Consider the following 11,933-nt stretch of genomic DNA (forward strand, 5'->3'; position numbering starts at 1 on the left):
ACACTTAAATCCCTGTGCACCATCGAACAATGAAGTATCTCCTTTTCTTTTCTCAGTTTAGCTCAAGTTTTTTTTTTTAACTAAGTATATTTTACAGTGTGTCTCAGCTTTTAAATTACGTAAGATATTGTGCAACGATTGCTCTTAAGAATTAATGTGTAAATTTACACTTTTGTTGGCTCTTTCTTGACCTAAAAAAAAAAATAGAGTTGAGAAATTTCCGACGTCACGTGAAGCCGCATCAAAGCTGCTGCCGTCCTGGACTCAGGAGTGTGGGAGAAGGAAGGAGATGGCCGACTAGGAAGCAGCCTTATCTTTTGTTATTTCCACGTCGAAACCTTTTTCCATTGCTCACATTCACGGCGGAAGCAGGAACAGGACGTTTGAAATATCTCGCTCCACGTCCACAATGGCAGAACAAAACAGCAACGTCAGATATCAAGAGGTAGGTAACAGGTTGCTGGTACGCTAAAACGTTAAGCTAACAGCTAGCTGCTAGCTGCTAGCTGCTGCCCAGTCAGCTAACACTAGTCAACATTAGCCTGTCACTGAATAACAAGCCTAACCGTCGTTTGATAACGGTCGGGCCCGGGGTGGATACACATATTTCAATCATACAACAAACCAAATTGCGCAGATTCAAACTATTATACGTATTATTATATATTTTTCCATATGTAACCGGACGCTGATATGAGCTATTTTCATGTAGCTGCTAGTTAGTTGCTGGTAACGTCAGCTGGTAGTGTCTGGCCTTAACAGGATAGCTGTGTAGTGTCACTTTGTTTAGCCTTGATTCAGGGCCGTGTACATTACTAGACCGTCCTGAAATCACCGATCAGTCCTCCAGAGACGGATTAGAAGCTAAAATGTCAACCAGCACCCTGCTCTGATATCTACGTGGTATTATACGCAGATGATGTTTGAAATGCACAGTTTATAGTGTAGTTTGATCTCTTTTTGGTGATGATCAGAGGGGATTTTGTTTTATTTAAATGAGAATTAGTAACAGATGTGTTTTTCTATATTTGGGAGATAAAACTTAGAACCATGAACAGCGGTTCCAGCTGTCATTGGGTAAGAGGTAGGGTACACCCTGGACAGGTCGCCAGTCCATCGCAGGGATAACACAGAGACACAGACAACCATTTACAGTCACACCTACAGACAATTTATAACCACCAGTTAACCTAAGGAGCATGTCTTTGGGAGGAAGCTGGAGTACCCGGAGAGAGAACCCACACAGACACAGGGAGAACATGCAAACTCCACACAGAAACCCCCTTCATGACTGTTATAATGTTTAGTTTATGTTGAAACGGCATCTGAAAGGTGGTAATTGTATGAACTGTATGCTCATTTTGGAGGATGTGCGTTGTGGTGCTAATAACCTGGATTGAGTTATTTAGCCCACTGACTAACATGGAAATGTCAAAATAATAGAAACATGGGTTGGTACAGCGTAGTAAAGCTCAACAGTACAATAAATCGCAGCCTCTAAAATGAAAACACAGTGGAATCAACACATATGTTATTTTCAAAAAATTCTGAACACCATGACCTTCATGAAACATGAATTTAGTGCAGGACTGTCACATTTAAATGCATTTTCCCCACTGTGAGATAAATTAGAGGATCTATCTATCTATCTAATGAACTGGCAATCTATCTAGACTATCTTTGTTATCTTACATTACAAATATCATCATCATCAACAAGTTTTTGGAGAGGACTGCATTGCATTTAAGTTTGTTTTTCTCATTTATTAACGTTTCTTCAGCTGGTGAACGAGGAGGAACCGGCCCAGCCTTCCCAGGAGGGTCCTGCCCAGGATGCACCACCACCCTACAGCAGCGTTGCTGCAGCAAATGCAGGTCAGAAAAGCTTTACAGCTTTGTCACACACCGTCTGATAATTCAGTTTTCAATTATTTAAATCCATAAATATCAGTGCAGCTGTTTACTTATTATGTGAAAGTCATGCATCCAACAGCAGCAGCAGCACAGGTGTCTAAGAGAAAGTAAACACTGTGAACACAGAGGCCTATGTTCATGCAGAATATGACAGCTGTGCCTCACAAGTCACGCCTGATATAATCAGTGCTATTGAAGGACTATTGACTTGTATTGTGTTGCACCAACACAAGTTTCCATTATATTGACAATCCCATGTTAGTCAGTGGGCTAGACTAAATAACAGAAACACACAGCACCACAAACTGTATCCTCCAAAATGATCATACGGTTGAATCATCACCTTTCTGATGCTGTCTGAACATAAACTGAACATTATACCAGTCATGAGATTTAGTGCAGGAGCGTTATAATAGCGTCCATCGTTTTAAATGGTGTACCTAATGAAGTGGCAAGTGAGCAGACGTTGTAAAGCAGAAAAGCCTGTGTGCAAGAACAGTCTCATGTTTCTAATCTCTCCTCTCAAGAGGGCATAGGTCAACGTGTTGCATAAGTGGGAGCAGCCTTGAGCTCTTCCTGGGCGAGTGCATTGATCTGTTTCAGTGCTGTTAGTGTTTGAACAACACAAAGGAGGACTCCTGGATCGCGGCCAAATGACCCAGATAAGGTTCTTGGCTTGCGTGGGGAGAGCATAAACCCTAATGGGCACATATACGACTAATGTCTTTCCTCCTGTTGTAACTCATCCATCCCCGGTCTGCTTTTAAAATTCTGAGCCACTGCTGCTGCTGCTGCTGCTGCTTTCCTTTGTGAAGGAAGTGAAAGAAGATTTCTGTTCGGTCAGCAGTAAAAATGTTCAAGACAGCTGAGTCAGAAGTCACTGGCTTTCAGCTTTGCCGTTCCTTAGATAAAGACAGATTGTCCTTTTTAGAGAACGGCTTTTGACCATCGATATCTCTCTGTCTGTTAGTGGAGGTGATGAAATGGTCCCTACAGAAATGATCTGCTTGTAGTGACTTGCCAAAAGGTATAAATAGTAAGTTCAGTTTACACTGGGATCAAAAAGTATTCTTCTGCGCTACGCCAAACACAGATGTTCTACCACTAAAAAGAATAAATAAATAAATAAATCGGGTTATTAGAGTAGGGATATACCTCACCACCAATGTGAACTACAGGATAATTGACTTGGTACAGCTGTTGATGCTGACTTTTATGTAGAAATAGCAAAGAGAAGTAAAGTGAGCTCAGAGAAGAAGTCAGGGATATTTTGTGTGCACTCTATTTTTGTTACCTCATCAAAAAAAAGAAACCTCAGGCTTCCGTCAGCCAGGAAATGTAAAAAAGTGTATGACTCAGTCCCAGAAAGACATGGAGCAGACTAGACCACGTAGTTGTGGATAAACTCAACAAAAACAGACTAGAAACAGCAGCAGAGATCATGAAGAACCTGGCACTTGGATCACAGACTATTTGAATTACAAGTGTAGGATATTTGATAAAGACATTTTACAGAAGGACGACAGCATTTGGAGATTATTATTGATTGTCAGAATATTCAACACCTTGGATGTGAAGGTAGACGGTTTGTGCAGAGGTGTCCCTGCATTTAACCCGTCCACTTATTCATACAAAGAGTAGTTAGCACACTTGGAGTAGTTTTAGGTGCTTAGGTGCCTAGAGTCAGTCACAGTCCACTTCCCAGTCGAAGTCACAGAGAAATGTCTTTTTCTATTTCTGGAACTGTAGTAAGAAATGTCCAGCGTGCTCAGGGACATGTTTAGTATAATGAATCAGTTAATTTCAGGAGGGATCACTCACTAGCTTTCTCATTGCACCTGCAGCTTTCTTTGAATACAAGGAGGAAGGAGGAAGGTTTCCCAACCCGCCGTCCTACAACGTTGCCACCACTTTGCCTTCCTACGATGAAGCCGAGAGAAGCAAAGCAGAGGCTACCATCCCCCTGGTCACCGGAAGAGTCACGGTACCTGCCGTCTAATGACTCTGGGTCTCGTCAATCAAACCAGAGTTTAAAAACGCAGGTTGTCTTAACGTGTGTTCGTGTTTCTTGCTGTCGCTGCAGGAGGAGGACTTCGTGGCCAGAGACGACTTTGAAGATGCTGACCAGCTGCGAATAGGAAATGACGGCATCTTCATGCTCACTTTCTTCAGTAAGAAATGGCTTCCTGCTTCCTTCCTTTAACATTTGATATGTAGTTGCTTCTGAATAAACACTCTGGTGTACATTTGACCTTTAAATACCCGCACAGTGGTTATTGTTGTTGAGAGCTTCTGCCAACCAGTTTGATGACTTGTATTAATTACTGTTTTCTGCCACCAGTGGCATTCCTCTTCAACTGGATTGGCTTCTTCCTGTCGTTCTGTTTGACCACATCGGCCGCCGGTCGATACGGGGCCATCTCAGGCTTTGGTCTGTCCCTCATCAAATGGGTTCTCATTGTCAGGGTAAGAACTGTTTATTCAAAATAGAGCACAACCGGTTCGGCTCCTGTGTTACTGACGCATCATGTTTAATGTTTTGATTGAATAGTTGTGATCAGCGTGTCTTTATGTTTCTGCAGTTCTCCACCTATTTCCCTGGTTACTTTGACGGACAGTACTGGTTGTGGTGGGTGTTCCTGGCCCTGGGTGAGTGACGGACATGACTTTATAAATTAATATTATAAATGATTATCTTCTGTTACAACGTTTCATCCATTGTGTATCTTTCTTTGCGCTCAGGTTTCATGCTGTTTATCAGAGGCTTTGTTAACTACTCCAGGGTGCGTAAATTGGCCGACCCCACTTACGCCACTCTTCCCCGAACAAGGGTACTCTTCATCTATTAGAGGTAAGGTATAGTAGTCCGTATGCAATCACTGCGTAAATCAAGTGTCACACTGGAGACATTAACATGTACTTTACTCTAGTAACAGTGAGAGGTGAGATTAAGAGTTTAAATGGTTAGACAGCATTGCTTACCGAGTTGTCTGTATTAAGTAAACCAATCAGGGCCTTCATCACCAATCTGCAGCTCTTTGAATCCTTATTAGACTAGTTTCTGATTGGCTGCCTGTGTGCTCTAGCATCTGAGAGCAGATATGACCTCGACAATCTGCAAACTGCAGAGTGTTGAAAAGGTGAAACTAAGCTTTCTATACTACGGTTGCTTAAATGGCATTAACATTAATGTCTAAAACGAAGACAACTGGACATGCTTGAGGTTTCTTGGAGACGTTTCACCACTCAGCACTCAAGAAGGAGCATGGTCATTCCTTAGTGGGCATCTGAATTTTCACATCCCCGTGCAGACTGAGGCAGAAATGTGTTCGCCCCAGGTCCACACTCTATGTAGTGGAGTGAGGAATGCACAGCCCTGTACGCTGGGAAAACTACACAACCAATTAACAAATGCGTGGCTGAACACAGGAGAGAGACAGCTCTTCGGGTCAGGACTCAGCAGTCCACCTACACCTAAAAGTCAAGAGACACAAAGAAGATTACCACCTATAATCTGGTCACCTTATTATTTAGTCAGTTAATAGCTAACACAAGAGCACCTCTGCTGAGTAGGCGGTCTTTAATGTGGCACACACTGTGTGGTCAAATGTGTCTCAGCTCACCACCATGCGTCCTGATGTGTGTTCACATCTGTTCTTTAGTCACGTGTGATTCTACAGAACAAATGTTAACGCAAGGTCTGAACGGGGCCGTTAAGGTGACGTCAACGAGCCGCTGATAAGAAACTTGATCTATTGTGAAACTTCAGGGTCAAACTGCAAAAATGACTTAAAGTGCATTAAATTACATTTCTGTAAGAAGACGTTTTAGCCAGTATTAATAATTCTGTGGCGACCCCGGTGTAACCAAGGATAAATCCATATCAGCTTGGTCTACATATGTCGTGTAGTTAACATAAATAGATTAAATAAAAGACATGCCCGGGACCTGAAGTTACAGAGCTTACAACACAGACTTAAATATTGAACTGTTTTAAAGGTACAACTCATCTCTCAACGTGATTTGTTTTCTCATGGCATAAATTCAGGATGTGGAAGATTCGGATACGAAGAGGAAGAAGAAGAGTTTAAAATGAAAAGACAGTTCATCTGAATTCAGCCAGACGAGTTCTAGACGAAGGTGACTGAAGACTTATAAAATATTCAGGAACTATATCACTTGTTTTATTTTGTTTTGAAACTTTATTAATGGAAAATGATTAACAGTAATAGTCCCTCAGTGTACTCATTAGTGGCGAATGTTAAGTGCTATTTACATCTGTCTGTAATGTATAAGTGATGCCTTATATCATTTGGTGGTAGCATGCGTCTGCCCTCGAGGTCAATAAATAGGGAGAAGTCTCATGTTGGTGACACTCGAAGCCAACCGGTATTGATTAGCACAGCACTCTGTAGACTCGCCATAGCATGCGACACACTTTATAATCTCACTTCCTGGTTTTAATCTGCTGTTTTTAGATTAAACGAGCGAGCTTTCATTAGGCTTTCAGCGCTAATATACACATCATACTGCGTATTCCCCTCACCTGTTGGCTTTAATCAGTGTTTCTAGCCAGGAGGGGGCAGTGTTGCCTGCAGCTTTTCTCATCTTTAGGGGGGCATAGTCTTAGTGAAACATATTTTGTGATTCAAACACAGTGTCAGTGGAAGACACCGAAATTACAACCATGCGATGGAGGTTAGGATTTTACCTGTTGGGTGTTTTGTTAAATCAGGTGAAGCTATCCGACCTGGAAAGAGAATTCAAGTTAGAGGTGATATTAGACGACCATTGATCGCTGACAAACCTCAGAGGTGCTCTGTAACACAAAAAGACGTGGAATATTCGTAGAGCGACGTCAACCGAGATGATCTTCAAGAACATATGTGCACAGTTTCTGGTCTTGGCTTCTGAGTTCTAGCTGTTAATGATCAAATTATCTAAGAGCTTAAAAAATAACTTCAGTTCCACTTCCAGGTGTGGTTTTGCCTTAAGATTTAATTAACAGATGGAGATTATTTTTTATTTTCTTCTTTTTTTTTTTTCTTCTTCATACGTTGTTAACAGTCGGCGATCTTGTTGGCATCGGTTATATCAAAGAATGTTGTATGCAGGTGCACTTTTAGAAACATAACCAATAAAAACCCGGAGGACGTTTTATCAAGACACAGACACACGAAGCAACGAAACCGGATGCAGGATTTTTTAGTTTCTGTTATTCATCATCTATAGCACACTGAACAGCTTGAATCATGGGTTAACTTCATACTTATGCCATCGCTTTGATTACAGACCAATTACGCTTATTTCTATGTGATGTAGAGTGGCAGCCTTTGGGGTTTTGTTGTTATGAAACTGTACAGAAAATGTTTAGTGTTAAATAAATGTCACTTTCAATGCGTCTCCTGGGTCGTCTGTGTTGTTCTTTGAGTTTTTTTTTTTTAATTCTCAGAATAGATATGAGGTAATGGTCGGGATTGTGGAGCAACTGAATGTTGAAATTACTGATTAAGACGCTTAAAAGTGATTGTAAGGCGACACCTAGTGGCAGTAAAGTGTAACTGTTGGAGACATGAGACAACATCCACGACGTCCACGACATCCACGACTTTTTGGCCTGTGACCTTCAAGTTATTTTTTTTTATCTGCTGAGGTATTTCACCTCCAAAATCAAATATAAATGACAAGTCGAACTACAAGCAGCACGTGACATCCATTAACTGTCATTTCTCATTCAAGTAAATTCAGCAGTTTATGAGAAAATGGGACGTTTAAATCCCGGAGGCACTTCCTCCTGCCTCAGACCTCACATTAAATGTTACTAAAGCTATTTTTAATATACTATTTAAAAAAAAAAAGTAAAGACTTCTACTTCAAGTTTTGTTGGTATGACAGAATCGCTGCTATTTTTCTTCTTTGTCCCACGTACGGCTACTTCGATCGAATAAAAAAAAAAGATGTTGCGTGAACGAAAAGAAGATGAGAGGGCACAGTGTGGCGTCAGAGCTAAACGCACTTCTAACGTGTTGACAGCCATCAATAAGCAGCGTCCGGTCCTTTTTGTTTTTTTTGATCGAGGCACGGCTACGCGTTTTTCCTGTTACGTCTTCAGTCGTCCATCTGCCTGGGGAGAAAGAAGATGGCCTTCTGTCCAATGTGAGTTCTTGGGCCGAGTTTAGGTTTTCCGTTCTTTTTCAGGGCTACGTACCAGCCCCTGTCCTGGTACTTCTGCGACTGATACGTGTTGTAGTGGTTCTCCTCCAGCTTCTCCAGGAAGTAACATTCATCAGTCACTGTCGGCTGAGGGGGAGACACAAAACAAGAGCCAAGATAGATCTGAATACTAATGAGTAAGTGACACATCTGAATGATGAGGTGTAATCTACAACACAGCTATGGACACTCACTGAGCTGTACAGACGGCCTTCGTCACTCATGGCCAGATATCGCTCGGCCTCTGCTCCTTGGACGACCACGACGCCTCTCTCCACAGCTTTGAGCTTTAAAACAGCTACAAGGAGAAAAGGCCTGAAGTTAAATAACGACAACAATCGAGCATGAAACGTATTATATTAAGAAATAAAAGAGCACAGTGCATTTCCTTCTCAGCAGACGTCGTTATTGATCAGAAGATTATGCAGCACCTACAAGGCTAGTGCTCATCTACTTTCTCATCATTCACAACCAATCTTCAGTGAATTGCAGCACTAGTCAGAGTACCAGTGTTTAAAGGTGTGTTCAGACAGATTTATATTACTGACTCAGTAATGGCATATGACTGTGAAGGATCTCGTCCATCCAGGCCATTCAAGAACGAGGCTTAAACAAAGGCAGCTGGACTCGTTTGAGTCATCTTAAAGACGTTTCACCATCATCCAAGCAGCTTCTTCAGTTCTAAAAAAAATTCATCATTTTTACTAGATGATGCATTGTTTGGTAGAGTCATCTACAGAAATACATCATGTGCAAGGATGGAGTCAGTGAGCAACCATGCCTGAAGTGCCCTTGAGGAAAGCACTTAACTACTAAGAGGGCTCACTGCCTTCTGCCTAAGCAGGAATCTTCTTTAGACCTTTAAACAAAGCAGAATGGGAGGTAGACCTTTCAGCTATCAGGCTCCTCTCCTGTGGAACCAGCTCCCAGTTTGGGTTCGGGACGCGGACACCCTCTCTACTTTTAAGGTCAGGCTTAAGACTTTCCTAGTTAGGGCTGGACTAAACCATCCCTTAGTTATGCTGCTATAGGCCTAGGCTGCTGGGGGACGATGCACCAAACACACGTCCTCCTTCTTCCTTCTCTCTCCTCTCTCGCATCCTCCACTTTCTTTTCTCTGGCACAGAGCTCTTGCCCTCTAATTTCCCATCTACTGCTAGTCATGCAATTCTGTGCTATTACTGTATAGCATGTTTAACTGCTGTGTGTGTGTCCCTCCCCCTATCTAGCTTTGAGATGTAGTACTAGTATGAAGTGATGTAAAATGAAAACGCTCAATTAAGAACTCTGAATTTATATCCAAGCAAAAGTGGTTCTGCTCAGTTACAATCCATCACCAACAAGCATCCTAATGTTTGTGACCTTTACTGAATAGCCTATATTTTTATGATATAGCCTCATCTTCTGTCAATAGCAGAAGGATTTGAATAAAAAGATGCCTTTGCACCAAACATAAAAATGTGTCCCCTATAATGTGTACTTCTGCTATTATCAAACTTTCTGAAACATTTCCCTCTGTTTCTTCATGTAAGCTTTCCTACATTAAGAGTCTGTATGAATCTGAAGTTGTGGGACGTCTTGAACTTAACCTATCACAGCTGCGTCTCCCTGAAGAAGGAGTTAAAATCGACGCAAGGGCACTTTGGTTCCTGCAGCAAGTGAAGTGAACGCATCACGCTGCAGGCCCTGAGCAGGATGTGCAGCGCGCTGTGTGCTGCAGTGTCTTTCTTACTGTGAGCGTCCCCGTCCTCCCTCTGGCCCTGCACCGTCCCGTCGGGGAGGATCTGGAGGTGGTGTCCGCCATTCATGCAGTAGAGCCGAGTTAGCCGCCGGTAGTCGAGCCGCAGCGGGCCGCCGTCCACAGCCCGATCCTGCGCTGAGAACATCGCTTCATCCGCCATCAGCTCGAAAACTCCACGGCAGGTGGTTCAGCAGCAGCGATGGATGTTTGGGTTTTTTTTGGTTTTTTTTGTTTCGTATGTTGTGCGAAGCATCGGCCTCAGTCCCCTTGCGGCGTTCAGGTGTTTACATGCTCGCGAACGTGCGCGGAGACCACACAAGCAGCTGCATGCGCGCCCCCGACTCCTGGCCTCAACCTTCAACTTGGGTGATGGTGTGGAGGGAAATCACTCCCGTTATGGATCCATTAAAAGTAATGCATAATAAAACAACACCATCGGTAATAATGTCAAGACCTACATTATTAGTTACTATATCTATGGTCAACTATTCCTAAATGAAGATTAGATGATTAATGTAGGTTTACTGGACACCTAGTAATGGAACTGAAGTTTGGAAGCAACATAATAATGTTGTGCATCAGATTTTATCAGGACCTTTAAGGATCTTTAACTAATTTTATCTCCCATCCGCATTAAAATCCATGAAAACAGACCCTTGTTAACAATAAATATTCATAAATAGATAAGAAAGTAAATAAAAAAACATTGTTAAAAGTTTAAACATCCATCTGGACTGTGTGGCTTGAACAGATGTGACTGAAATAAATTAAACGCTTCTCGGTTCTGAATCACAGAACGCGCCAGAGCTCAGAAAACAACGGTGTGTTCAGAGAATCAAACTAAGATAATATTATAGAGCCTCTGGGAGTAAAACCAAAGTGATTTAATCAAATACAGTCAGAAAAGAGTTGGAGTTTTGTAGTGAGGTCGGACCAAGTCACTTAGCAGAATCAGATATTTAGTTTTTTAATACTGTCTCTGTGAAACCACGTTGAATTCTCTTTACTTCTGAGACTTTGTCAGAAAGTAGATTCTAATATTATTCTTGAGGCTTTTAATTCCTATTTTATAATCAATAGTAGCATCTAAAGTTTAACTGTATGTGGAGTCGGTGCTTGTGAATCCTCTCAGCCTTATTTGAAGCAAAGGCCTGCCTGAATTTGACCTCATTTGTGCTCGAGGAGCTGAGAGGAGCCTCTCTCGGGCACTCAGGGCTAATCTCCATTGTTTGCAGCATTTTCCATGAGCCAGCATTCAAACATGACAGATTATTTCTCTCGGGCGGCGAGCGGTAACTGCAAATGCGCTCCTGCTCCAGAAGCGCATTCGTGAGGTCAGACACTGATGTTGGACTAGAAGGCCTGGCTCGCGGTCTTCGCTCTAATTCATCCCAAAGGTGTTCTATGTTCTGAGGTCAGGACTCTGTGCAGGCCGGTCAAGTTCTTCCACACCAAACTCGCTCATCCATGTCTTTATGGACCTTGCTTTGTGCACTGGTGTGCAGTCATGTTGGAAGAGGAAGGGGCCACCCCCAAACTGTTCCCACAAAGCATTCAGAGTTCCTTTCACTGGAACTAAGGGGCCAAGCCCAGCCCCTGAAAAACAACCCCACACCATAATCCCCCCCCCTCCACCAAACTTCACACTTTGCACAATGCAGTCAGACAAGTACCGTTCTCCTGGCAACCGCCAAACCCAGATTCATCCATCAGATCGCCAGATTGAGAAGCGTGATTCGTCACTCCAGAGAACGCGTCTCCACTGCTCTAGAGTCCAGTGGTGGCGTGCCTTACACCACTGCATCCGACTCTTTGCATTACACTTGGTGATGGCTTGGATACAGCTGCTCGGGAATAGAAACCCATTCCATGAAGCTCTCTACGCACCGTTCTTGAGCTAATCTGAAGGCCACATGAAGTTTGGAGGTCTGTAGTGATCGACTCTGCAGAAAGATGGCGACCTCGGCACACTATGCGCCTCAGGCATCTGCATTTTACGAGTTGCTGCCATTCCCATTCGCTTAAAACTTTGTTATAATATCCCCGACAGTTGACTGTGGAATAAT

At 42.7% G+C, this 11,933-nt stretch overlaps 2 protein-coding genes across 4 annotated transcripts; one reads left to right on the forward strand and one right to left on the reverse strand.

Annotated features, from left to right (window-relative positions):
- The first annotated feature begins 74 nt into the window (after positions 1 to 74).
- On the forward strand, positions 75 to 7,315 carry ndfip1 (Nedd4 family interacting protein 1). Its single transcript, XM_084550489.1, has 8 exons — positions 75 to 445; positions 1,781 to 1,874; positions 3,758 to 3,897; positions 3,997 to 4,084; positions 4,255 to 4,379; positions 4,496 to 4,562; positions 4,656 to 4,764; positions 5,962 to 7,315. Exons 1-7 carry the CDS (start codon positions 410 to 412, stop codon positions 4,760 to 4,762), a joined length of 657 nt encoding a protein of 218 aa, XP_084406615.1. The 5' UTR covers positions 75 to 409; the 3' UTR covers positions 4,763 to 4,764; positions 5,962 to 7,315.
- A 125-nt stretch (positions 7,316 to 7,440) lies between these two features.
- fgf1a (fibroblast growth factor 1a) lies at positions 7,441 to 10,433 on the reverse strand. 3 transcript variants are annotated; one of them, XM_084550492.1, is made up of 4 exons: positions 9,859 to 10,433; positions 8,321 to 8,424; positions 8,122 to 8,213; positions 7,441 to 8,037 (listed from the first exon to the last, which is right to left on the reverse strand). In XM_084550492.1, the coding sequence occupies exons 1-4, from the start codon at positions 10,025 to 10,027 to the stop codon at positions 8,022 to 8,024; spliced, it is 381 nt and encodes a 126-aa protein (XP_084406618.1). In that variant the 5' UTR covers positions 10,028 to 10,433; the 3' UTR covers positions 7,441 to 8,021. The 3 variants fall into 3 exon arrangements, with proteins under 3 accessions (XP_084406618.1, XP_084406617.1, XP_084406616.1); XM_084550491.1 differs by having other exon boundaries at positions 7,441 to 8,213; XM_084550490.1 differs by having other exon boundaries at positions 7,441 to 8,249.
- Between the last annotated feature and the right edge of the window lie 1,500 nt (positions 10,434 to 11,933).

This window comes from Chelon labrosus, assembly GCF_963514085.1.
Source record: "Chelon labrosus genome assembly, chromosome: 8".
NCBI lineage: Eukaryota > Metazoa > Chordata > Actinopteri > Mugiliformes > Mugilidae > Chelon > Chelon labrosus.